The following is a 27506-nucleotide window of genomic DNA, read 5'->3' as shown; positions in this document are numbered from 1 at the left end:
ACTGCTGAGAGAAAGCATTTGCTACAGTCATAGTGCTGGCACAAGGTATTTTAGTGCTATTGGAGAAAATTAAGACTAAAGGAAAGCAAGGTAGTAAATTACTTTCAGTCACTCACAATCCACTGAGCTTTGTCCCTTAAATATATGCCATGTCTGGTGGCTTTCTGCCTTTACTGGGGATTGCAGCTACAGAAATGGGAGCCTGGAAGTGAAAGAACATATCAACCTCTATGTAACAGGAGTCTCTTCAATTCTGAGGGACAAGGGAAGATAATAGAGGTACTTCACATGGCTTTTAACAATCTCTTAAACATCTAAGGTCCAGATGGAATTTCATGGGGTTTCTCAAAACAACTTCATCTTTAATTGCTCTGAGAATAATTATACAAGATGCCTATCTGAATCTTAAATGAATGAAACACCATAAACGCTAACTTCCATTTCATAGCTTCAAGGATGTGACCATTGATAAACTGTTCTGGAAAGAGGGACAAAATTTTGTAGCTTTTTTTCTTTCCTTTATTTTCCTACCTCTCCCTTGCACACATAACAACTTGGCCTTGTTTGCTTGCTTTGAGGGACTGCAGAATGTCTATAACAGAAGCAATTAAAAAAAGATGAAAAGCAAGGATTAATTTAAGTGAGATATTCTCAAAAATGCCATCTGAGGTTGAGTATGATAGCTTCATTCTGGTACTGAACATGATCCTGCAAGTGGTCAGAGTTCAAATTCTAGACTCAGTTTTCTTGCAGTGTTGAAGAAAATGCTTTTAATCTTTCATGTTTTTATAGAATGAGAGTCAAGTATTTCCTTCAGGCAGCATTTCTTGCAGTTCATCTGTGCCTTCTGAAATCTTGAGGTGCAGAGAAAGGGCAGAGCTTTTCCGCTCTTAACTGGATGCTTAGCTGGATGCTTTTTAGCATACACACACCCCAAAAAGCACTGAAAGCTGCATGCACTACAGAGCCTCCCATTTCAGAAATGAATGATCCCTTCCCTCAGGTGGGGATGGAAAGAGTTAAGAAAGATAATTCCAAAGATACTGGTAGAAAAGAGACCTTTGGTAGCATGAATGGGCCATGCCAGAAGAGTTAAAGGAGTGAAGTAAGAAGGTCTGCAAGCTTACAGCTTCATATTCCTGTGACATTTCTACAGTATTTATAACGTTTGGCTATTAGCCACATTCATCCCATGTTTAACTAGAGGAAATGTTTGTTAAAGGCTGTCACAGAATTTAATTTTCTTTCTTCTGTTTTTCGTCCTCGGGTAGGAGATCAGTCTTCAACACCTGTCTCATTGGGAAGGCACTAAACTGGTTTCTCCTATCTCAGTTTAGTGCCTTAGCTCGTAGGCTGTAGGCTTCTCTGGGAGTGAGGTGTTCTCACTTCAGGGCTGTAGAGCAACACCCTTTATGGAAAACTTTTCTCCTCTTTGCCCTCAGAGTCCTGCACTCCTCTCTGAGTCACAGCACCACTTCAAAAGGAAATGTGGTGGGGAACGTACACATTCTCCAGGATATTATTGCAAGGCAAAAGAGGATAATTTGAATCGCCTGAGACTGCAAAATGTGTTGAACATAGATGTCCAACTTCCTGAGCAAGTGCTTTAACCACAGTACTGTTAAATAAGTGGTCAACACTTCTCTCTTCTGAGCTCTTAAAGAAAAGCACGCAGCAGTCCCTTATTCTCAAAGCACTGAAGATCAAGCAAAGTTTTTGTGGCTGTGAATCACATTTTCCTCACACACTATACTAAAAACTGCAGCCAAGCACAAAAATCGGAGAGACAGAGCACATTTTATACACATCTGGTCCTCAAATGGCTGAAGCCTCCTTCCAAACAGCATGCTGGGTGTTATGAATCCAGCTTGTGAGCCCTAGGAAACCTATGTGTATGTCACGCTACTTACTCTACAAAAAACTGGATGTCTCCTGGGTTTGTGAATCATAACCCCAAAGGCAAGCCTGTTAAAAGCATCTCTGAAGAGCTGGGCAAAAGTGTTGCATTTTAAAAAGAAGCGGACAAGTAATTTTTTACAGTAGGCTTAACCAGAACGTAACACTGGGAACCCCTTGTAAGGTAGTGGTACTGTTACAAACTCACTGTTCAAAAAGATGTATCAGTCAGTATCTCTGCTTCAGCTGAACGTGCCTAAAAATGGGCCAACTGTTAATACTCTCCTTATCTGTTACATGTATCTTTCAGACCCTGTAAACTAATTCCCTATCACTAGGCAAGATCCAAGACTAGAACCACAACAGATTAGGCACAGCTGATTTTAGAAGAAAATTAAAAAAGCAAAAGAAACTGTAGCTATTTTTTTCCAGGCCTTTCAGTCAATATGCAGCAAATCTGCCCATTCAGAACATTTATTATAGGAAAAAGCCTTTGTCCCTTGATTATGCAAATCTCCCTCTCACTACCTCTCATGTATCAGTTCTACCTTTCTATAAATGCCTGACTTGTGCATGATTGCTGGAAAGTGATTCCTGATCCTGCAGCTGCACCCACAGAAGCAGCAGTTCGCTCCACGGGAGGGATGCAGCCCAGTGTTTTGTTGGTGTAACCAAACTGGATAGGACCTAGCCTTAACCAGCATAGCAAAATGACTGCCTGAAGACTCTTGGGTTTTTTTCCCATTTAGCAGATGTCATCCTGGAAATAATGCAGATCAATTAGGAAAAAGAAAAACCAAAAAAACAAGCAAAAACCCAAACCAAATGAAAACAAACGTGCACACACACACACACACACACACAAAAAAAAAAAAAAAAAGAAAGAAAACAAAACAAACAAACAAACAAAAACCCCCACACCAACCCAAAGTGTCAGCCAGCTCAATGTTTCCACCAGCCGGACATGCTGGCAAAGCTGTATCAAAAGAGAGAGACTACTCGGGCTTTTCCACTGCTGTCACTAGGTTATTGCAAACATCAGGCTTCGTTTGTTCCTGCTTTATTTGGATTATTTTTTTTTTACACTATTTAAGCACCTATCAACATGGTTTACCTTTACAGCTGCATTGCCTGTTGGACACAGCCAGTCGAAACCAAGCATGTACAACCTTTGGTTCTACTATCACATGTTTTCCTGAGAAACTGCCCGGATTTTCATGTTCTTTGGAATATCTTGTACAGTTCTGTATTATGTCTAAAGCAAATTATTGAGAAAAAAACCCAAGGGACTTGTATAGTAATGTTGGATTGAGGCAGGGTGGTTTGGTTTTTTTTTCTTTCAGTCTTCATTGCCCTCATCTTGTAAACAGCTCCGCATCCCGGTAACTTTACATGCATCAATAGTCCCACTGAATAGTTCCCACATGACTTTGTTGGTAATTGCAACATCAAGTGCTAACAAAGGGAACGCTTTGCGTACAAAATTTAGGGTCCTGTCCAGAGGAGGAGTTCCATTTTAGGGCCTAGATTAGCGTCGTCCTTGGAATGACACCTCCTCACTGAGACTAGTAACAATTTCTGTCTTTGCATAGAAAATGCTGGTTGTTGCTTCCCTCAAGCTCATGAAAGGCGCAGGGTGTCCCAAAGATAGCGATGAGGGTGGCAATGAAACCCCTGGCACGGATTCACATTTAAGCCCTAGCACTTAGGATGGACACCAAAAGAAGGCAACAGGCTGGTGAGTGCAGAGGCTTCAGTTTAGGAGACACAGGAGCAGAGCCCTGTGTGATGGTACTTCCCACCCTTGCATCTGTTCATGAAGTGCTATAGAAACACGGCAGCCTTAGGAATTACTGTAGAACACTGAAGAAAGGCAGTTCTTCCAGCAATAAATTCTGCCTCCAAATATTATCACATAAGTAGTGATGAGTTTTGAGGGCAATCTGTGAAAAATATTGTACACCCACATACACAGCAACTGAAGCAGAATATGCTCACTGAAGCTGAGTGTGGTATTTCACCATTTAGGAAGCTCTTTCATTAGTCGACTGTCTTTCAATTGCTAAACTCTATATTTGCTACCTTAAATGTTGCTTTAAAAAAAAAAAAAAAAAAAGTCAGCATAGATTCTTATCTCCTTTTCCAAGCAGGCTAAATTCTTCAATCCTAAACAGTTTTATCTTGGCACAGCTATCAGGCCACGTTACACATTTCTGGGAAATGTGTGTTAAAATCAGAGTGCTTATTGTTTAGTTAAAGGAATACTCTTACATCTAAATGTGGGGAAATGCAACTGAGGAAAAAAATAGGATTTAAAAAAAAGCAGACCAAAACCTAAAGGAAATGACTGATTTTGCTGGATGCAAAACTGGGCCCCTGATCCTTCACTTTTACATATAGTCCTGAAATTTTACAGAAGTATTTACTTGTATACTGACGGGAGTTTTGCAGAACTCAATCCAACTATGTAACTGTCTTCTCTAAACCTGTTTTTAATTAATCTATTACATATTCTAACTTCTAAAGAATGGGATTTAGAAAAGCACTGGGCAGCAGCCTTACTTTATTCCTATTAAGTCAATGGTAAAACTCCCCTTAATTCCACCGGGAGTGGAATTAGCCCCATGCCAAGTCCATTTTCAAAATCATGTCTTTACAGTTTACGCAATGCCTTCTCCCTGCCCTTGTTTAAAGCACAGGCTTCCCTCTGCTGTTTTGTTTTGGTTTGGTTTATTTTCCCCCTTGCAAAACAAAGTCATGCAAATATACAAACCGTTCAGCCTCAGCATCTTAACTTCCGGGAACAGCACATCTCACTGTTTTCTTTGACTCTCTGGTTCACATTTTGGAGGAAACATTGAAGTTTACAGTGCTGAACCAGTGTGAAGGTCCAGGTAGGCTTCTAAGTATGTTCCAAAAAAAGCTGGAGATAAACCTCTGGGTGTTGGCTGGATTCCCTTTTCCAGTTAAAGTGGTCCAGCATTTTATTGTGTTTCCCTGCTTCTCACATCCCCACTGTTTATTGCACTGCTCTGTAACAGGAGCAAAATAATAAACCAGGTATCTTATTTTTTTAAAATGTTTCACAGGAGGCCTGGGGAGCTTGATGCAGCAATCCGATCAGCTATCAAACAGGACTTTTCTTTGGGCCAGCACATGTTGTTTTTTCATTTGCACTGGCGTAGAGGGAAAGTCGAATTCTCACACTCACATGGCTAGGATCCCCCTACCTCCTTGCAAAAGATGGACCTTTTACCGGCAGAAAAATAAAACCGCACCGAAACCCCGGGTTCCTGACGGAGAGCACGGCTCCTCCTAGACCAGCGGGAAGGGCACTGCGCCCAGCGCCGCCCGCCGCCGGGCCGGCTCACCCGGCCTGTGCGCACGTGTGAGCGTGTGCACACGCGTGTGCGCGCGTGTCCGTGAGCGTGCAAGCGCCCCCGCGCGCCGCTGTGGGGGGCACACGCGTGTCTGCATGTGTGTCGCTGGGCGTGCGGGCGCGCCGGCGAGTGCACGCTCACCTGGGACACAAGTGCGCACGTGGGTGCGCGTGCCCGCCGGCCGGCACGTGCCGGTGCCGTGCGCCCGCCTCGGGCCGCCGCCGCCCGCGGGGGACGGAGCGGCAACACCCGCCGCCCCGGCCAGGCGGGCCCCCCCCCCCCCGCAGGGCAGGCAGCGCCCGGGCAGCGATCCGCCGGGCCGGCCCCCGGGGCCCGCGGCGCCGGGCAGCGCGGGAGGGCGGCAGAGAGGCGGTGCCCGCGCCCCGCCCCGCCCCGCCCTTGCCCCGCCCCGCCCTTGCCCCGCCCCCCTTCATTGGGCCGGCGGCCGCCCCGCCCCGCCCCCGACTGCCCGGCAGTTCCGCGCGGGCGGAGCGGGGAGCGGCACCCGCGGCGGCGGCGGCCCGGCGGCATGGGCTGGAGCTGACAGCGCCCGCCCCGCAGACGCCGAGCGCTGCCGGCGCGGAAGGGAAAAGTTGCCGTGTCCGCCCGGGGAAACTTTCTGCCGCCGAGGCGGGGAGGCGGCGGCGGCGGAGCCGAGCCCGGCCGTCCGGTCCGGTGCGGTGTGGTGCGGTCCCTGCGCGGCGGCGGCGGGGCGCGCTGCGCTGCGCTGTGCTGAGGCGGCGCGGGGGTCATGCCCGCCGCCAGCCTGCTGCCGCTCTTCGGTAGCGCGGCGGGGCCGGGGGCACTGGGCGGCCCCGCGGGCGGCGGCGCGGCCGGCGGAGGCAGGAAGGCGGCGGGCCCCGGCGCGTTCCGGCTGACGGAGAAGTTCGTGCTGCTGCTGGTGTTCAGCGCCTTCATCACCCTCTGCTTCGGGGCCATCTTCTTCCTGCCCGACTCCTCCAAGCTCCTCAGCGGCGTTTTCTTCCACTCGGCCGCCCTGCAGCCGCCGCCGCCGCCGCCCGGCGGGCAGCCCCGCGCCCCGCCGCAGCCCGGAGGCGGCCCGGCGCCGGCAGCGGCGGCGGCGGCCGCGGGCGGGGCGGGCAGCCTGGAGCGGATCCGCGCGGACCACGAGCGGGCTCTGCGGGAGGCCAAGGAGACGCTGCAGAAGCTGCCCGAGGAGATCCGCAGGGACATTCGCCAGGACAAGGAGAAACTTCTGCAGGACGCCCGCGGCAGGAAGGAGGCGGGCGCCCCCGGGCTGCCCCAGCGCCTCTTCCGCCAGCCCGTCGGCGCCGTGGGGCAGGAGCCCGCCGACCCCGCCGTCCGGCAGCGGAGGGCCAAAATCAAGGAGGTGGGTACCAGCGGCCGGGCCCGCTCCCGGGGACGCGCCTCGGTAACCCCGCGTGGGGCAACAGGTCGCTGCCGGCGGGGTGGGGGGCAGCCGTGAACCCTCCTGCCGCCTCCTCCTCCTCCAGCTCCCGGCGGAGGGGGCTTTCTGGCCGGCCCTCGCCCGCCCGCCGCCGCGCAGCTCGGCTTCCCCGCCGGCGGTGGCACCCGGGCAGCCCGCCGCGCGTCCTGCGCGCCCGCGGAGCCAGCGCTGCCTGCGGACCCCGCGCTGCCGGCGCCGGCGGCGTTACCGGGCTGCCCCCGCTGCTGCACGGAAACCCGGGGAGGAGGCAGAGCCCGGCGAGGGCCGGCAGGCTGCGGGGCGCCGCCGAGGCAGCAGCGGGCCGGCCGAGGACCGTGGAGGGACGGCGGCGCCCGGGAGCCCCATCGCCCCATGGCCCCACGGCGACGCGGGCCCGCCTGCGCGCCCCGTGGGGCATCCCGGGCTCGGCCGCCGCCGGTGGGAGCGCGGCGAGCGGCTGCGCGGGGTGCGGAGCTAGCGGGGCCGGCGCTCTCCCCGCACCGCACGGCGCCGGCGGCAGAGGCGGAGCTGGCCCGAGCCGTCCGGCGCTGCCCGAGCCCCCGCGCTCCCAAGTGCGCGGCGCGGCTGCGGTGCGGCGCTCCGGGGATGTCGCGATCTGCCTCGCGATTCGGCGGTTCGCTGTGCTGTGATACCGGCTGCCTAAAGGGTTGAGAGTGTTCGGCAAAATACAGTCCGTTTCGGTTGTAGCGGTGAAGCACGTGAGCTGTGTGCGTTTGACAGATCCCCTCAACCGCCTTCCCGTCGGTTCGTGCTGCTGGGTCGGTCCGGGCACCGCTTCAAAGTCCGTCCTCAGAAATTCCCCAAACTGTCTATAGGTAAGGCTGTCGCGAGCAAAGCTTGACCGGGCTCTCCGGCAGAATTTCCCTCATAATACAGCCCAGCTTCCTGTCATTACTGGTCTGTTTATTTATCGAACTGACAGTTTCAGCCTCCTGCAGAGATTAGGGTGTATGAATTAATTAGTAGTATACGTTTCCTGTTCTGTGGTGGTGGAAAAGAGATAAGAGTGAGACTGTTAACTACGGAGTATTTCTATGTTTGTGAAGTATTGTTAGCCTTGCTTGGACTGATTTATTTTTATTGTGTGTTCGTACGGAGTGGTCTGAAAAGTGTGCCCTGACATCACATGGCGCATCAGCTAATAAGCTCTCGCAAATCTCAAGATGTGTTCTGTGCTCTGGAGTCCTTGCATCAGTTTAACTGTTTTAGCAAATTGTGCAGTGGTTGTAAGCAATAAATACCAATACAAAGGTATTTTGAAGGGAGAAACTCTCAGAAGTGTAAGGTATAGACCACTTCTCGAAGTGCACAGAGGCTATGTTGTCTTCTGGTTTAGTCACACAGCCTCCCTGAGGCGTATGGAACAATTAGAAATACCGGCAAAGTCCTTCTCCAGTTATCTGGAATTGCTGTGTAGAAGTATTTAGAAGTAACGAGGCTCCGGACATGATCTACATGATTCTGTAGTGTGGAAGGCTGCAACAAGTAAATAAGCAGGAGGAAGAATATAAAACTTAATATACTGCTGCTGCTGCTGGTCCCACTCCATGCCAACTAGTCCAAGTTATCTTTCATTGTATATGGATAGACATGAGTATGTGTGCATATGTTTGTATATATGTATGTGTATGTGCATTCATACCCCGGTATCTTCAGTTTTTCTTCCTTCCTTTCCATTCCATCACTCTTCTTTCTTCTCCACATCTACACAGGAGCCACCAACAACACAGTAATACCCCTAAAGCAGATTTTCAGCTGTGTAAGCGTAGGAGATGACAGAGAGACTGCACTTAGTTTCCAGCTTTTTATTTTTCCTTCAAATCTCAGTATAATCCCTCAATACTACGTGTTGTTTCTGGGAGTTTCCTTTCCTCCTGATTCAGTACGTGTCCTTAACATGTTGTTTACTTAATTACTTTTGCATTTTTGCGGTACCTTGACTGGTTTGATTTGCCTTTTTTGAAGAATACTGTTTATTTTTTTTTGCTTGTTTTTTTCCTTGATTGTAAAATGTTTCCTATTCTGCATTAACTTGCTTCACAGTTTCATGTGTAGGCCTTTATGTTGCTTTTTTCTCTGTCTTTGCAAGCTCTCATCTACTTTTTTGTGTTGATGCTTTAAGGTCAAGCTGGAATTCTAATCTGCAGTCCTTTTAGAAAGAATTTTAAATTGTAACTTTTTAAAGTATGAACTTCTGTGCTATGCTGTACATGCACAGACACTGGAATTGTCCCTTAAAGCTCCTCTCCTTTTGCCTGGTAGTTGCATACTCATTTGAGCCTAGAATTTGCGCCTGCATTGTATGATCTATGTCATATAACTAGAACTCAAAATCTGAAACTGCTCCTGTGGATGTTTTGGCAGAAGGAAGCAGGCTACTTTAAAGGAAAAGAATGCCAAAAAATAAGGTTGTTCTTGCCTGCATTTCTGTCCTGGAAGAGCTGTGTCTCATAAACATGCTGACTTAAAGCTGAGAGGGGAGACAGCGTAGAGATGTTTTGTTCATTTACTGTTTAAAATTCTAGACTGAAATAAGTGTTTAGAAGTCTAGCCAGTACAACATGGTTTGCAATCACAAGACAATAAAACGCCATGACTTTATAGCATTTCTTAACAAAGTCTTAGTATAGAATTTTAAGCTTTTTTTCTAGGACATACTGTCATGTATTTTTGGAAAAAAAAAAAAGTGAAACTCAAAAGGGGTGGGGATATAAAGATTCTTGAACCCTTTTTAGTATTGAAACTAACACATTATGACAAATGACTAGAAAAATAGGTTTCTAGAAACTTAATGAGCAAGTAAAAGACTTGTGGAAACATGGAGAAGTAGAGACAGTGTTGCTGTCACTGCCTTTGCCTTCCACTCCATCAAAACAATGTGGTTGCTTGCAAGGTCTGTGTGATAACCATCCCACCGTGTTACACACACAGGGCCTGCCTGTGCGCAGGTGTGCCTGTACGGGTAGGGGATGTGGGCCAGAGACACCAACGGGTGCTGCGATATTCCTCTGTTTCTCTTCTGATGATGAGTTACAGGCAAACTGCAAAGAAAGAGGGTCTGGCAGTGCTGCCGGCAGTGGGGTTTGCCCAGTACTTCCTGTTGTAAAACCGCTGTCAGTTGCTTGTGATTGCTGAATTTTTTACTGGCTGACCTAGTTGCCTGCTCTGAGCATCTTCCTCATGTCAGATGCTTCAGGAAGGCTTGAGCAAAGAGGCACAGCTGCCTTTGAGCATGCCAATCCACTTGTATTTTATCAGAACTGGAGTTCTTCGGGAAGTTCCACTGATGCTGTGGTGTGTCTGTGAGTTGGGGCAGAGTCTGGGTACTTGGTACACTGGTCTCTGTTTTGGTGTCCTAATAGGAGCGCCAGACTGTGAATGAGGAGTTTGTGGTTTATATGCCTGCTTTTCCACTCACTGATTTGAGAGATGGGCCCTCTTTTGAGTAAGTACCTCCTGTGACATCTGTTCCCCATCTGTAAAATAGGGGGAGTGGAAGGCAATGATGACTCCATTCCACTCAAATAAGCTGAAAATCTTCTGGTCTCTGGTCTTGTCCCTTTTGGTTGTGGCTGGACATCATTATTTCTGATGTCCAGGGAAGACTTGCAAGTGCATAGGCAGTTTGGAAAAAAGTGGCAGCTTGAAATGAACAAAAGAAGAGATGGTAATAACGATAGAGGAGAATGGTAATAGTAGGGACAGGTTATGGAGGCAGGAGATGCACTGTTTCAGTTAGGGAAATCTGACTTTAATCTCTTCCAAGTCTCATTCTTCTCACTTAACAACAACAACAAAAAATTGAATTATTTAGGTGTTAAGAAAATAGCAAAAACTGAACTCCTTTTATTTCAGAGGAAAGGAATAGAAAACGATGAATGAGGTAGCTCAGATACTAGAAGCAATATAATCACGTTAGTGCGGTGTTGTGCCCAGGCTAATTAATCCTGCTGAACAGCAAGTATTGGTGTTGGTGGAGCACCATAATAATGCAGCTTCTTGTACAAGGTAGCCAGCTTGGAAACTGTAGACATCATTGTTTGAAGCTGTTTGGGCATGTTTTCAGGATAAAAGCCTCCTTGGTAAACTGGAGTCGATGTCTGAAGAGCATGGTCATGCAGTGCTCCAAATACTTGCAGAGCTCTGAACTGTTGCAGTCATGTAGTACAAGTCTTGGAGAGGAGAATTTTATTTGTGATTCTACAGTCACTCCTGGGCACTAGTCCTTCGAACTCAACAGGGCAATGGTCAAAAGTTAGCAAAACGGATGTCACAGCATGAAGATTAATTCATGTTGTCTTTCTATAAAGAGCTGAATTGAGGTTGCATTGGTAGTGTGAATTCTGGAGCTTCTGAACTCCTCAGCATTCATTTTGTTTGTTTAATTGTTTTCTGTGGTGGCTTTTATGCAGTTCAGTTTAAGAAGTCTTAGTAATGTTGCAGGGAAGTTCAGAAATATCTGAAGGAAAAAAAGCTTCTAAGCATGGAAATAAAGTACTAATAATCAGAGATCTAATATGCACTTGACATAGCAGTACTTGGGCATAATCAGAACTCTCCGTTAACAAGCAGGAGTGACGGGGAAATTATAGGAGGTGGGTTGCTACTGAAGAAGGGTGGTTGGCCCCTTGTGCCTTCCTGCATGCTTTCACTGCTTGCTTTCCCACTGTCTGGTATGCTGGTGCTGCTGCCTGGGAGGGTCCAGTGCCAGGTTGGGGGTACATTTATTTCCTTTTGGTGATTTTTATGAGATGAACTGAGCTCGCTACTACTTGTTGCTGTTGGAAGAGGAGGGGGAGTCTCTTCTTACCATTTTTGACTGCCTTCTCCCACTGGCTACTTTGTGTTAATTCCACTGTAGTCCTCCATAAGCTGCTTCAGCTCACTAAACCAGCAGAAGACTGCCAGAGCAAAACAAGTTAGGTAGTTTTGGTGAGTTGAAGGCCTTAATAGGAGGGTGGACTTGGTGATAGTTTTGGCTGTGGTGAGGGAACAGTACCGCGTGGATGAAAAAGGTACAAAACCTCTTTGAGTAGCTTTGTTTTAGGAGCTGGCATCTGATCTTCTGGCCTAGCTTCTCCATTAAAACTGAAACTCTACAATGTGACATTTGCAAAGCAAAACTTCAATCTGCTGTAATAACCTTCTGTAGCAGGCTGAAGTGCTGTGCTTCAGGAGACTGTTACCTCCCAACCCCTTTTCACAGAACAGAAAAGGGGAAAAGAGACACAATGGCAGGAATTACTGAAGCCCCAGCTCCTGTAGACTGAAATTCAGAGTGCATTTACTGGGAGGTTGTGGGGTCCTTCATGGGAGGGGGAGGGAAGGAGTTAAAATGTAGCTTTGAAAGTGAGTGGTTTGGGTTTCAAACAGAAAAAGCTGTGTTCCCTGATGGTGCATTTCTTCAGGAATAAGATATGGTGAAAGGAAAGGAGTTGACATGTAATGAGTAAGCAGTGTGATGAATCCTGGCAACATGCTGATGATGCAATGCATTTTGAAAGAAGTTTTCTTAAAGTACTTTGTGACCTTAATGCTGACATTGTTGCTCTCATTGAGTTTGTTGAAGGAGTTTAAAATTAATCTTGGCTGGTTTCCCCCCAAAGCTTTATTTATCTGCCTATAATCTTAAATATTTTTGTACCTACTAGTTCTTTTTGAGTGTTTTGCAGTACCTTCCTTCCTGATAAATATTGTTTATTGTAGTTCTTTTAGCTCTTTTCTTTTTGGAATGGTTTTATGAAAGACACTAAGGAGGTGAATTAAGTGCCTAAATACAGGGAATCGGATATGGTGGGTAGGTAGGTACCTTATAGCCCTAAGTTAAGGGCATCCTCATGGGTCTCACAGATGTTTTCCCTGGGTTTGTTGGGGAACTTGTGCTCTTAGGAAGTGGCACTTGTAGGTGGCAGGGGTTATCTTAAGGCATCTAAAATGTCACAAAAGAGTAAATTAAATTGCTTGCTTTAGGGATAATGGCAGTGCAAGACACAGAGAAGTGCCATATGAGTTACTAAGAGTATGATTCAGTGACTTAAGGAATCTCTCGCTTGCCAGCCAGACAGAAAGCTCCCTTCACTTTTATTGGGTTCATGGCCTGGTGAGGTAGGGAGCCAAAATGGCTTAGTGGAGGTGTGATGACCATGGGAGCAGTGGACCCCCCTTTAGCTAGTGTGTTTGAAAGGAGACTAAAGTGGAGGAGGATGGGACTGAGGCATCTTTTTGTCCACAAGACATGAAACAGGATATGCTTATTTCTGTATTTGCCAAATTAACATTCTTTCTGCTAGAAACCCTTAAGGTCTTTTTAGGGGAGGACATTGTTTTAGGTGAGTTGCTTTACTTGCCTTTTTGTTGTCTTTTGAGAACCTGACAGCTTCTTCTCAGTCAAATGACCCAAAGTTTCTGTCATATAGGCAAACACCTGTCTGATTTGAACATTGGTCATGAGATGGAGCAATGTCTCAGTGTGTGGCTGAGTGCATATTTGACTGGAATAGGGTGTGTTCCCATTGCTAGTTCATGTTTTTTTCAGCCTTATACCTGTTTTCTGTGAGCTAAGAATATTTAGTTTTCTTACATTAGGACTTGGTCTACATTCTCAACAGGTAGATTTACCAAAACTAACTGAATGTCCTATGTAAGTAGATCCTCAGAATTGTGGGGGAAATGAAAAGGTTTTAAATAGGCAGTGGAAAACATCTGGATATCAAAAAACCCAAGCACATGAGTAATTCTTTAACTGAAAACCCACGTGCACATTTTATGTAAAGGCAAAACGTAAATTCCAGATGCACAGGACTCTTTGTGAAAGCTAAATAAGGTGATGTAAAGACATGAGGTAAAGCTTAAAATGGAATGTCTCCTAAGTTTTGGCAAAAGTTATATTCTCATGGTGATGATTTTGTATTTGATGTTAGTGTAGCAGCCTATGGCAGCCATGAAATATAAAGAAATAAAGTATATCATGTTGGTGAATACAGTTGCTTAAGGCAGTAGTTCTGTGCTGTGGACAAACTGAAGCAGAAAATTTCCACCTGTTCATTAAAATCTGCCACTAAGGCCAAAAAATGTCTTATTCAGGGGGAAAATAAGAGTGGTGACAGCCAGGCTTTGATAGCTCCTTTGAATGTTAATGACAAGGAAATCATGGGGACAGGAGACAGCGCTTCATGTGGAAGTTAGTTAATGTCATGACAGAAGCACTTGTATGGCTGTTGGATGGACAGACCTTCTCTTAGAGCTATCTGAAGCATGCTGCTGTAGGAATTACCGAGTGTTAACTTTGTCTTTGGTTCGGTTATTCTTTTTTCTAGCCTGGGGAGCCAGTGTAGGTGCAAATTTCTGCAGTTTTCATCTTAAATATAAAATCTTAACAAGTAGTTCCTTTATTTACAAGTACAAAATGTTTCTTCCTAATTTATTTGGCAGTGTAAGTTATACTTCAGGAAAGTGGCTTTGATTCAGTGTTTGCTGCTGTCTAACAGTGCAGCACTTCTCTGGCAATAAACTGCCGGCTGAGATGGTACAGAGATGATGAAACACTCTGGTTGTGTGCTTTTTTGGTAACTAACTCCACTATTCAGATGTGGCATGTTTTAGATGTTCAGTTTTGAAAGATTGGTCTATTTCTAAGTTATTTCTAGAACTGTCATTTTACAAATGAAGAAAATAATTGTTTAGGTGGACCTATGAATTAAGCAATGTGGGCAATGTACCAGATACTCAATATACTGGTTCCTTCTTTTGTGTGAAAATTGTCTTTATCCACAAAACATTTTTTTTTCCTCTTCTTGTTTGGTGTTTTGGGGTTTTTGTTAAACATGTGACACACTTCTAAGAAGCATCGCTGTTCTGTTTTCCATGACTTTTTATAATCAGGTCTTCAAGTCTGTCATGAAAACATAATTGGTAAGTAATAAAGTGCATGCTTGCCCAAACCAGATTAAATGAAACCTTTTACAGAATTGCAGTTAAGCCACTGTCATATCGCAGTGCTCAGCAGCCTTGCCTGCAGAATCCAGAAGACTTTACTACTGTGAGACAGCAGTTTGGTTTTCCAGTGTTGAGAGGGGTCTAGTGACTTGCACAGTGTGACAGGTTTAAGAGCAGAGCTTGATTGCCTGGATCCTGTTCAGTGGTTCACCGCTAAACCAGGAGCTGTTACTGTGTGCTGGAGGGTGAAGGCTGTCTTTGCTCATACCCATGCTGCAGATCTCTAGCCTGGGCATGTCAGCTCACTAGGATCAGTTTAAACCTGGGGTTTGGAGCCTGGTTCACGGCTACACATGGGCAGTTGTGGTTTGCCTCTAAACTGCTATTAATCGCACTGTTTATTACAGGGGGAGGCTAAACCTGAGACTCCCTGGTTCTATGTTCAGGTCACTAGTTGTAAGCTTTTTAAGCAATACTTGAAATCAAATGTTCTAGTCCAGCGCTGTTTTGAAGGCAGGCAGGCAGGGTAGTAAAATTCTGCCTTTCTTGCAGAAATCTTTTCTTGAAATCTTCAGTTTGAACTCTGTTGTAACCAAGAAATAATTGTACAAAATAATATGACAACTTGCTATAACTCTGCAGTAAGCTGATTGGATTTTATAGCTGGTGTTTATGAAGATACAGGTATTGCTCATTCCAGTGCCTCTAATTTTAAAAGCTTTTCAAACAGATTGGATGAGCACATAACCTGCTGTTACATTCTTACAACTGTTAAAAGTTAAACATTCACAGCCCTTGTGGGAACACTGAGATATGCAGTCTCTTATGCAAAGGTAACTACAAGTGTAAAATGTACTTTCATTTGTCCTCCCACTCCCTCTCGGAAACTATATGTACCTTGGCTTTTAAATTGTCTTAGGAATAAAGCAAGGGAATGGAAGTCTGGCTTCTAAGAAAGTTGCCCCCTCCTGCCCCCCCCCCTTTTTTTTAAATGCAAATCTCTAATAAGGTAAGGAAATACATAAAGATCGGAAGAGATGGTAGGTAATATTGAGCAAAGGACCAAAATGATTCTGTGCAATGAATGAGCTTATGACTATGGAACATCTGGCTATTACAAGACTTCCTGTGCACATCTTAAAAATTATTTCAGAAGAATCAACTTTTTTCTTTGATGCTGGGCAGAAGCAGAAGTTGCAATTTTAATGTAAAAGCATGCAGCTTTGAAATTCTCCTGTGAAGATACATATTGCTGGCATTTATGTTAGAGGCAGTACTGTGTATTGTTTATATGAGTAAAGTAGAAAAGAAAGACTGATACTTTTGTCCAGAATTTTACATCATCTGACTTGTATAGGGGTGATCTTACTGCTTGGCAACATAATCCCTCTTTTTAATTATTTATTCAAAGTCGATATGTGCTTTTAAAACATTACAATAAAATTGCATTAGATCAGTGTGGCTTGCTGCTTTAATTAGTATTCAGACCAATGTAAGGTTATTTTTTTTAAAGTATCTGCCTATTTTTCTTTTGCTTGGTCCACTGCATAATAAACATCTCTTCGCCTTTCGAAATTTCTTTTGTTCAGGGACTGCTTTCTTTCCAAGGAAATAAGAAGTAGCTGATGTAAAAGAATAACAAGCTAGAAAACATTTTGCTTTCAAAGTGTAGGGCTTAAGGAGATAGTAATTTTACTGTTCACTGATAAACACACGCAAATGCAGATCCAGTCTTTAACTCCACTGTCAGTTTTCTCACTGCCTTTGAGCACTGACATCTGTTGGTGCACTGAAGGGTGATACAAATGATAAAGCTTTGCCCATACTGCTGTCTGTGGGGAAATCTGTTGCTTGTTACTGTGGTTATAGTTCTCCACCCATCTGTGATTTTGAGAATTGCACTTGAAATTTTATGTTGGACCTAGATAATAATACTGGATTCTTCAAACTAAAGCTTAAAGAAGAGAAGTAGATTTTAATCATTTGCAGCAATGGATTTACACACACACATGCAGACACCCGCTCAATCATGCAACAGTAAACCTAGTTACCATTTGGAGAGAGAAGAGTTATACATATTACGTATTTTAAAAGTCATAATACTTCAAAGCCACATTCTGCTTTCTTTGTTCTGGTGAGATTGTCTGAAGAATCACCACGGGAAAAACTATGCTATGTAAAGACAAACTGCAACTTGACTGGTATTTTTATGTCTTATTCTGTAAAGCTCTAGAGTAAACATGGCACTGAACCTGAACCGACTCTTCATGGAAATGTGTGTGATCTTGTCAAGGGCTGAAGTGACATCATGGATCAGGAAGGGCAATTTTAAAAAGTGACCTTTCCAAAGAAAAGCCCATAAGTCTTTTCATGCAGTTTCTTTAAAAAAATCACTGTATTCTTATATTGAGATAGAGATGTATTTGTATCTCTATATATATGTTTTACTTAAGAGCCAAATATATTGTGCAGTTGTTAAATAATAGATTCTGTTGTCTGTAACTGAAGATGTAGTTTGTTGGGGCAAGCTCTGATCTGAATATACACCTTGAAAAAGTGAAAGGCATAGTTGTTTGGGTTTGGTGTATTTTTATACAAATAAACATTGAAATGGAAAAGGTAATTTATATATATGCTGCAAGCAAAATCCAGAACATTAGGATGAGCAAAGAAATCAGAGTACTTCAATAATCAGTTTAGTTCAAGTTTATTTTTTTCATTATGTAAATCTAAACCTTGCAGAAAGTAGATGCTCTGTGAGAACATTTTCAAACTTCATTGAATGGTTTTCATATGCAGCCTGATCAGCTGAAAGTATTACAGAGACATGGCTGTCCTGCGTTTATGCACACTGTAGTCCTCCCAACCTTCTGCTTACCACAGGATTTTGTTGTTGGGGGAGAGAGATTCAGACTCACCACTGGACCTCTGGAGGCCTGATCTCTTGCTTAGAGCAGGGCTGACTTCAAAATTAAATCCGGTTGCTCAGTCTTGTGCACTCAAGTGTGGAAAATCTCTGTGGAGGGAGATTCCGTAACCCCTCTGGACAAGCATATGCCAGTGTCTGAAGACCCTTATTGTAGGTTTTTGTTTGTTTGTTTAATTATTATTTTATCCAGTTAAAATATCTCTTGCTGCAACTGGTGACCACTGCCTTTTTTCCTTTCATTGTGCACCACTGGGAAGCGCTCGGCTATCTTTTCTCTGTAGGCACCCACTAAGTTATTAAGTTATCTTCTCTAGTCTGAACAAACCCATCACCATCTATCTCTTCTTGTATGTCATGTGTTCTCCACCTTTTTTTTTTTTTTCTTTTAAATCTCCAGTTGGTACAAGGGAGCTGAAAACCAGGAACAGCCTCCCATCTGCAGCATCAGGAATGTTGCATAGAAAGTGTTAATTGCTTCCCATCACTAGCAACCACTCTTGCTAAAGTGGTGCAGCCCACTATACAATTATCCTTCATCACTGCAAGGATGCCTTGCTTGCTTGTGTTCTACAGGTTGTTTATCAGGACCCCCCAGGACATCTGTTGCAAAGCTGTTTTCTAGCCTCTAAGTTCCCATCATGTACTGTGGAAGGGGATTATCCCACATTAGGTATAAAATTTTTGCATTGGTTTTTATTTGGCTCCACAAGGCTTGTCAGTTCACTCCTCCAGCCTGTTGAGGTCCTTCAGATGGGAGCCTTACTCTCCAGCTTCATGATTGCTGGAGTTCGGTATTATCCGTGAAGCTGGGTGAGTGTGTTCTGCTCTGTTGTTCAGATTAAGCCCAGAGAAATGTCACTCATAGCTAGACGCTAGTTAGACTTTGACCTGTTAACTGCAGTCTTGAGCTTGTCAGTCCAGCTGCATTTTTCATCAACCTCATTGACCAGCTGTCTAGTCTATCATGCCTTTTTGGCTGCTGTAGTGCAAAGGCAGACTGCACCAAAAAACCTCACTGAAGTCAGGGTAAAGGATGTCTGCAGCTCTGTCTTCATCCACAGAGCCAGTGGCTTCATCACAAGTAACTGGGTTGGCTGAGCACATTTTGCCTTTGGGAAATGATGCTTGCTGTTCACAAAGGTATTTCTGTCCTTCATGTTCCTGGAAATAGAATCAAGGAGGATTTTCTCCATTTTCTCAGGGTTTGGAATAAGGCTGATGGGCCTGTAGTTCCCCTGTCTTCTGGACAAGCATATTCCACTGTTTTCTTGCTTTCTCCCTCAGTTACCAGGGTCCTCCTTTGCTTACTATGGCCTTTCAGAGGTGATCTAGAGAGCCCCTGCAATGACGTCAGCCAACTCCCTCAGCACTGTCAGAGGCATCTCATCTTGTCCCGTGGACTTGTGTGTGTCCATTTTGCTTAAGTGCTCTGTTCCTAGCTTGGTTTTCATTTGCCTGCCGCCTTTCCCCAGGCTCCTGCCACTTAAGCCCCGTGAGTGTGCCTTGCTGGTAAAGACCAAAGCAAAAAAGACACCGAGTGGTTGAGGCTTTTCATGTCCTTTGTGACTACTTTTCTGAACCTGTGGAGCAGTGGGTCCCTGTTTTGTTTGGTCCTTCTTTTGTTGCTGATGTACCCGTAGAGTTCTCTCCTGTCCCGTGGCAGCTTCCAGCTGAGCTTTGGCCTTCTCTCCCCTGGGCAGCCCCCCTGTACTGCTGCGGGACAGCCCCTGCCCACTCCTGCTCTGTGTGCTCCCCTGGTTTCTTCAGGTTTGCAGCCACTCTGCGCTCCTGCCATGGGACACTGAAGACCAGTGAGGTCTCCTGGGCACCTTAGCCCAACAGGGAACTCTCCTGTTGGATCTTACAGATCGGGTCCCTGAACAAATGGAGCTTGTTGCCCTGAAGTCCAGGGTCTTTGCTACTTGTCTCCCTCAGTTCCTTCAGGATCCTAAACTTTCCCGTCTAGCATTTAAATAGGTTTGGGGTTTTAGACATTTCTCATTCATGCATTAATTGTTTTGAAGTGAGCTGTTATTATGGGAGGTGGGGTGGTAGAGGAAAATGGCATGTGGCCTTTCCTGCTAATATGCATCTGTGCTGCCTCTCTCAGTCTCATTAGGGAATGAAACAGGCAAATGCATGTTAGCTCAGCGGGTATTTTGAAATTTTTAAAAATGAGAAAATGTTTACTGGACAAACAGGTATAGTTAATACAGGGAGTTTCCATCAGAAATTTTGAAATACAAGCTATTGATGGAAAAATTGCAGCTTTTGCCACTTTTGTGGGTGTATATGGGTTACATACTTCTGATCGAAGTATCAGTTGTCTGATGTTTATACATTGCAAGTGTGAAGCTAAGGATGTGAAAGCTAATACAGTGTCAATTCACAAAGCTATAAGTTCGGAGTTTGCATTGTAACTGAAACAGACACCATTGATATAAATTTAAAGCACAGTTCTGCTTGATTTCTTACTTAAGGGTCTAATTGCTAGCTTGCAAACTTGTTTTATTAAATTTCCATTTGTGTGACTTGTTATGTGGTTTATGGCAGGCACTGTAAATATTTTTACAGTAGGGTTGTACTGTTGCACTGCACTACCAATTCATGAGAGTCCAACTCTTCAGCATTTGATTCTCTGTTGCTTTTGATATCACAGAGAGTTTTCTGGCTTTACAGAAGCTTGGTTTTGAAAATGAAGTATTCCTTTACACTGCCTCATGTTCAGTGTCCAAACTCGCTACTCACTTTAAAAAAGCATAGGTTTCTGTAGTGATTATATTATCAGCATTATGGTGATACATGAGCATCCCTTCAATTTGGCACGCCTATTCTGATTTTGTGATGTGCGAAGCAAAGCTCTTTCTAGCTATAGCAAGGGCTATATAACCTTGCTTTTGCCCCAGTTTTATGATCCTTTGTTATGGGAACAGTGATCACCCATAGTTTTTATTTGGCCCTTAATGCAAAAGTGTGGAAAGGTAGCTGTAAAACCTCCATAAGTACTTTCGGTAGGAACTGAGTAAGCCTAAGGAAAGGGCCTCCAGATTTTGGAAAGGAGTTAAGCTTGTTTTGACTTTCAGTTAGACTTTTTTTTTTCCTTAAATTTTCTTCTGTGTACGGAGGATTCATTTCATCAAGAAAGTAAGTTATTTTGAATCCTGTTTAGCAATCCAAAGCATGAGCAGTGGCTGTGCCTCCACTTTCACATTTTTGATCTGTGACTTCAAGTAAAAATTCAATATTTCATTTAACAATGTAAAGCAGATCCTGTAGTCTAAGCTATTGAAGTCATACCACTTGGGTCTCCTGCATGTGAAAAGAAATTTTAGATGAAAGGCCTTCTGGTTTGTATGTGCTGGGCATTGAAAAAAACTTTTTTTTTGGTAGCTGTAGTCTTGATGATAAGAACCAAGAAGGACACAACTATTACAAATTTATTTTAAACATATAATAGTGCACTACAGGATGTTACACATGTTCATTTCAGAGTGACTTTATAACAGCTTCCTGGTGTGCTAATTACCCATTGCTGTGTTCTGTGAGGGCGGGTACTTTGTGGCATTTTCTGTTTCCTTTTGTTTGAACACGGTACTTTTGTGATGCCTGTTTTATTCATTATTTGTCATGAAGAGTCTTTTCCACTTCAGATTCATTTGAGAAATTGTGGGTTTTGTTTCATGAGCAAGGAACAAGACCAGTGGCTGGTGCCAAAGAGAAGTCTCAAAATCAGCTTTGAAAGTCCTCTGCGTTCATATGAACACTGCAGTGCAAATAAATGGGGAGGTGGTCTACTACCACCATGTCAAACACACCTAGTTAACGTCTGTTTGACCAGCTCTGCCTTACGTCCACATGGAGAAACATTTCCCTAAGAACTTTGTGGCTGCTTTTGCTGCAGCTTCACCAATAGTGATTCTCTTGTACTTGGTAACTTCATGTTGCCTTTAGTCCTGTGCCTGTGTTACGTGGGCAACTTCTGCAGGCTGTAAAACAAGCTGTGAATGTGCTGTAATCGGAAAGAAAATAACTTATTCATAATTTCTCTTGGATATTCCTGCTGTGCTTTAATATCCAGTCTCAAATATGCTGTTTATAGAAAACATCCTGGGTGGCATTGTACCTGCTGTAATCAAAACAACTAGGAATTTGTTTCATGTTATCTTTTTTACCACCACCAGCCCCCCACAAAAAACCCCCGAACACTTCAATTTCTACTCCTGTGTTTTCCTTAGAAGGACTTGACTAAATGTCAGGATGTCTAGATGTTACATAGAAGGAAGAGAGAAACTTTGTGGGTTTTCTGATGGGATAAGGAACATTGAAAGATTGGGAAGGAAAACTTTCTTTTGTTTGAAAACTAGTAACTGAATGTGCCATGTTTTACCTCAAAAAAACCCAGAGGGGGGTTTGGAGCGGAGAAAGCTTTGTGTATGTATATATAAAAATACATCTGTTAATGAAAAAAAAAGACTAAAGAAAAAGCTCATACCTTAATATGTGGAATTACTGCCAAAGAAGCAGAGCAAAGATACAATTATTACCATTTTTAAAAATATCGTAAAGATAGGATTGCAGCATACTATCTGTATTTATTTGCTCTTACTGCAATTAGCATGAATGTTTGACAGAGCCCTGGAACAGGCTGCCCAGAGAAGCTGTGGAGTCTCCTTCTCTGGAGATGTTCAAAACACACTGGGACGTGATCCTGTGCAGGTTAACCTGCTTTAGTAGGGGGTTGGGCTAGACGATCTCCAGAGGTGCCTTCCAACCCTGACCATTCTGTGTGATCCTGTGATTCACAGCCGTTCCACCTTTTGTATAAGACTGAAACCTGGGAAAGGCCTTCATCTTGGCTGGCAAGTAGGGAGGAAGTGTTTTGCAGGTCGAATGATAAAAGGTAGTTCTTGAAACGTACAGTATAGCTGTATATGAGGGTGTACTAATAACTATTGTATAAAATCTGATGTTTTATTATTCATTTACCTTTTGGCCTTTGGACTGCTGGGAATAAATAACATTTTAGATCAGGGGTCCTCAAACTATGGCCTGTGGGCTGGATACTGCCCCCCAGGGTCCTCAATCCGGCCCCCGGTATTTACAGACCCCCCTGCCGGGGGTTGGGGGGGAAACCAAGCAGCCGCAGATGACTGCCTGCCACTGCATCCGCGTGCCAGCCCTCTGGTTAAAAAGCTTGAGGACCCCTGTTTTAGATCTTCAGAAGTGCTATTACTAATTAAATACAGACCTCTTTGGGCAAGGACAGCATTTGCTTGCAAGTCATATGTTTAAAAATAAATTTTATTCAGTATTTTATAGCTTACTGAAAATCCTTATCAGCAGTTTTCAATCAGCTTTTCATATAAGGAATTTGATAACAATTCATTTGCATGGTTAATCCATGTAGTTAAATCCCTCTCACTTTGGGATGTCACTCAGTTTCATTCATGCTCTCCAGCTTTTGTGATACGGTTAGTGATACTGAAGTAGTTATGACCTCAGTAATACCTCTGAGTGAATTTAGAAATATTTTGGTTTTTTCTAGTAGAATTTTCATTTCTTTTAGCATCTGTCCCTAAACCTACTTGATTCTGTTTCTACAGACAAATACTGAAAATATGTATTGTGTGGAAAAAATATTTTTTATGTCTTCATAACCTTTCAAGATCTATACAGTCAACCACTTTCTTGAAATCAGCACAAACCCATGTTCCTTTCATTCTCCCTTGAGCTTTGGTAGTATGCTTAAAAATCTAACTAGTCATGGCTCTGCCAGATCGGAACTCGAAGCAAATTCACCGAAACCCCCGTTCTTTTGGCATACACCTTGCCACTGAAAAATCCTTTTCCCTGAGGGCAGAGTGTGTGTGCTGGTGTTGACCGTAGAAGAGATGTATGTGCTCTTGGTGCCAAGCCTTTTGGATTGCAGGGGCCAAATAGTTCTGGAAATGAATGCAGATTGTGGAATATTCATACTTATCCTTGAAGCTTTGGTCATACAATGAACGTATATTCCTTTATTTGCTTTATAATGTGGATGACAGCCGAGCTACCTAAAACTATAGTTCACTTTGATCTGTAAAAACCACAGCTTGCATGAGCAAACTGATGACAGTGGTTTGCTTCCAAGAAGAAAAGTAGTGTACACATACGGGATCACCAGCAATCCCTCCAGCTGGGACGAGAGATTAAACTCTTGCGCACTATCTCCCTTCTTAGGCTACCCACAACACGGTCACTTCTTCAGTATTGAGAATGGGAACAGATAAGCATTGGGGCATTGCAGTGGATGAGAGCGTCCTTTCTTTATGGCCGTATCTGTCAGTTTCAAACAAGGCAAATGCTACTCCACAGGGACTGCTGTTGTCAAGAAAGAAAGCAGTAAGCAATTTCTCATAAAGTCACTGAAAAAACCAGCAGACTGCAAACATTAAACAGGGCGTGTGTTTTGCAAGACTGTAATTTTTGAATTTGAGTTTATTTAATACTGTCAGAAAACTTCAAATGCAGATGTATTTCTGAAGTGCTGCCTCTCTTGCAGACCCTTCTTTTCCCTTTCTGCTTGACATCCCCTTGGGTTTAGTCTGCAGTCTGATTACAGCGCTAGCTTGCACCAGCAGGCTTTATTGACTTTTAGAAGCAGGTATGTATGTTTGATGCTGACTTTAAAGCTTTCTCAGAAAATGTAAAATACTTGCTCAGTATTTACACTTGATAGTTTCTTGCTGTGGCTTCTGGTTATTACCTATTAACAAGCAGCAGTAGCATCATATATAAGGTAGGCATGGAGTCAGCTAGAGAAACTGAAAGTCTGAGCTACTGCATATTTTAATTATGCTGATGTGTTTGTGGGACCAGCAACAGGCCTAGTCTCTGGCTTTCTGTTGCCGGCCAGAGGCTGTGATACGAGACTTGCTCCAGTACCACCACACACCAGAGCAAGCCTTCTGTACTGTACTGCACGGCCCAAAGGCTTTCCTGCCATGTCTCACTGCTCTTGGATGGGATGTGAGAAGCTCGAGGCTTCAGCACTTCAGCTGTGGGCTCTGACTGGTGTGACACTTCTGGAGGGGTCCGCTTTGATTTAGCTGGAGCAATGGTTAGTGACCTACTTCAGAGTCAGTAGCAGATGAACACGCTGCCTAGTAGCTTTTGTCAAAGCTACTATGTTAGTACATGTAAAAGGACTAGACTCAAAGCTGATATCCTCTCAAAGAAATGACAGGCTTAAAAGAATATAGGCTATTAATGGGAACGAGTAGAATACAAGGAAATGAGCCTCTTCTCTCCAGCACAGGGTGAGGCAGTGATAGAGCTGAATTGTTTGTTTTTATGACTGACAGATGGGACAATAAGATTTCCCCTTCAATATCCACATCAGCACTTTGTTGCCTTCCTTATCTAGTGCAGGTAAATTTTTAACTCTCAGTTAACCATCCCAGCTAAAAATTTGTAAATAGGCTTAACCTGTTGTACGGCGGGTTGGCCCTGGCTGGATGTCAGGTGCCCACCAAAGCTGCTCTATCACTTCCCTCCTTAGCTGGGCAGGGGAGAGAAAATAGAATGAAAGGCTTCTGGGTCGAGATAGGACGGGGAGAGATCATTCACCAGTTACCATCATAGGCAAAACACACTTGAGTTGGTGAAATTAATTTAATTTATTACTAATCAAATCACAGTAGGATAATAAGAAATAAAACCAAAGCTTAAAAACTCCTTCCCCTCATCCCTCCCTTTTTCTTCCCAGGCTTAACTTCAGAGTTCTCCACCTCCTCCCCTCCAGCAGCACAGGGGGATGGGCAGTGAGGGCTGTGGTCAGTTCATCACACCTTGTTCCTGCTCTTCCTTCCTCCTCAGGGGGAGGGCTCCTCACACTCTTCCTCTGCCCCAGAGTGGGTCCCTTCCATGGGGCACAGTCTTTCAGGCACAGACTGCTCCAGTGTGGGTCCCCTGTTGGGGTCACAAGTCCTGCCAGCAAACCTGCTCCAGCCTGGGCTCCTCTCTCCACGGGGCCACAGGTCCTGCCAGGAGCCTGCTCCAGTGTGGGCTTCCCACGGGGTCACAGCCTCCTTGGGGCATCCACCTGCTCCGGCGTGGGGTCCTCCACAGGCTGCAGGTGGGTACCTGCTCCAGCGTTACCCTCCATGGGCTGAGGGGCACAGCCTGCCTCACCGTGGGCTTCACCAGGGGCTGCAGGGGCATCTCTGCTCCAGTGCCTGGGGCACCTCCTGCCTCCTTCTGCAGTGACCTGGGTGTCTGTGGAGTTGTTGATCTCGCGTGTTCTCACTCCTCTCTTCAGCTGCAATTGCTGTTGCACAGGTTTTCCCACCTCCCTTTTTAAATACATTATCCCAGAGGTGCTGCCACTGTTGCTGATGGGCTCAGCCTTGGCCAGTGGTGGGTCCATCCTGGAGCCAGCTGGCATTGGCTCCATGGGACACAGAGGAAACTTCTAGCAGCTTCTCATGGAAGCCACCCCTGTACCCCACCCCCAACTACCAAAACCTTGCCACACAAACCAAATACACCAGGCCTGTTTGTAACTACATGTACATCTTTTTTTGGGAGTAGCCACTACTGTTAAGAGCTGTTACTATGGCAACAAGATCAGTAGTATCGCACTAGCATGGGACACAGTGTTGAGTTGCCAAGTATGGAGTTCCATTGATGTAGGTACAAAGCATATCTTCCCTTCCTTAAGGTACACTGCTTGCTCATAACTTAATGAAAAATTTTCACCTTTAGTAACAGGCTTAACTTTTACATAACAGATCTCAGAGAACTCTTTATTATTATTTTTAAATGATGCTTTAGACCAGCAGTTTTTTATTGAAGTGACAAGCTAATTCTGTCAAGTCTGAATCTCCTGGCCACACAGCATCCTGTGTTTTGACTGCTATTTTAAAAGGTTATTTGCTTGTTAGAACAAATTCCACTTCCCTGTTAGGGTCTGGCCCTTAATTATATAGAGCAGTCAAATTTTTATTTTGACATACATTTCTTTGTACTAGCCCTTCAGCTCTTAGTTGGGATAAATACTGGTTTCCCATTTCATGAAACACTTATCTGATAAGTGTACAAAAAAAGTGTAAGTGAAAGTCAGTGGATTCTTGAATTAGGTGTCCTACTGTCTGTTCATAGTGGACTGTAGGTTACTTGTTCTAAATTAATACCATAGCTTTCAATGACAAATACTTCCTTTTACTTCTCCACGATGATGCATATGTAGATATGTTCTGGCAATACTGCATTGCTAAAAATTAAGAGCAATGAAGTAATTTAAGGTATTCTGAAGTAGCTTCTAACAACATGCTCCAAATCAATAAAGAATTGTTAAAATGAACTTGGGTATGCCAGAACAGAGGTCTCCAGGTTGCCTTTGTAACCCCCAACAGTCAAACAAAGGGAGCCCTGAAATATTCCATGTGCTTGGCAGACCTGAATCACTGTAGAGGGTGATGGGGCTTGCTTTTTATGATTAACAGGAAACAGCTAGGATGCATTGTGTTCTACTGTAAACGAGTGATGCCAGGACTTTCCAAAGTGTGCTGGTTTTAAATCAGACAAAGAAACAAACAAACAAAATTACTGTTGGAGATCCAAGTCATAATGTGCAGATGAGCTCTTTGTGGGTGGTCAGTCAGCTCCTGTGCATGTGGAAAATATAAATCAGCATTTTGTGAAAGTGGGCAGACAAGGCAGACTTACGGATGTGTCAGGAGGGGGTTTTTGTGATGGTTTTCTTTTCAGGTGGTCATTACAAGACAGAAACCTTGGAATGAGAAACCGATGTAGCTTTTCTGTGTTAGTCTTGAGCACAGCAGCAGGGGAGCATTTGGAAGAAATTAAATGCCTCTCAAATTCTTTGATGTCAGAGTGAAACATTTCACATTTTTGTGAAAATGTATTAGAATAACAACTATTTCTTCCCCTTTCA

At 44.4% G+C, this 27506-nt stretch overlaps 1 protein-coding gene across 2 annotated transcripts in view; it reads left to right on the top strand.

The window, feature by feature from the left end:
- Nucleotides 1-5755: 5755 nt before the first annotated feature.
- Nucleotides 5756-27506, top strand: part of MAN1A1 (mannosidase alpha class 1A member 1) — a 151768-nt gene continuing 130017 nt past the window's right edge. The window contains exon 1 of one of the 2 annotated variants that reach the window (XM_037391546.1): nucleotides 5756-6627. In XM_037391546.1, the coding sequence (XP_037247443.1) occupies nucleotides 6028-6627 (600 nt within the window). In that variant the 5' untranslated portion in view covers nucleotides 5756-6027. The remainder of the gene's footprint in view (nucleotides 6628-27506) is intronic. The other variant, XM_037391545.1, reaches the window with a different exon arrangement.

The sequence above is a fragment of the Falco rusticolus genome, chromosome 6, assembly GCF_015220075.1.
Source record: "Falco rusticolus isolate bFalRus1 chromosome 6, bFalRus1.pri, whole genome shotgun sequence".
Taxonomy (NCBI): Eukaryota; Metazoa; Chordata; class Aves; order Falconiformes; family Falconidae; genus Falco; species Falco rusticolus.
This window is presented reverse-complemented; position numbering and strand designations above follow the sequence as displayed.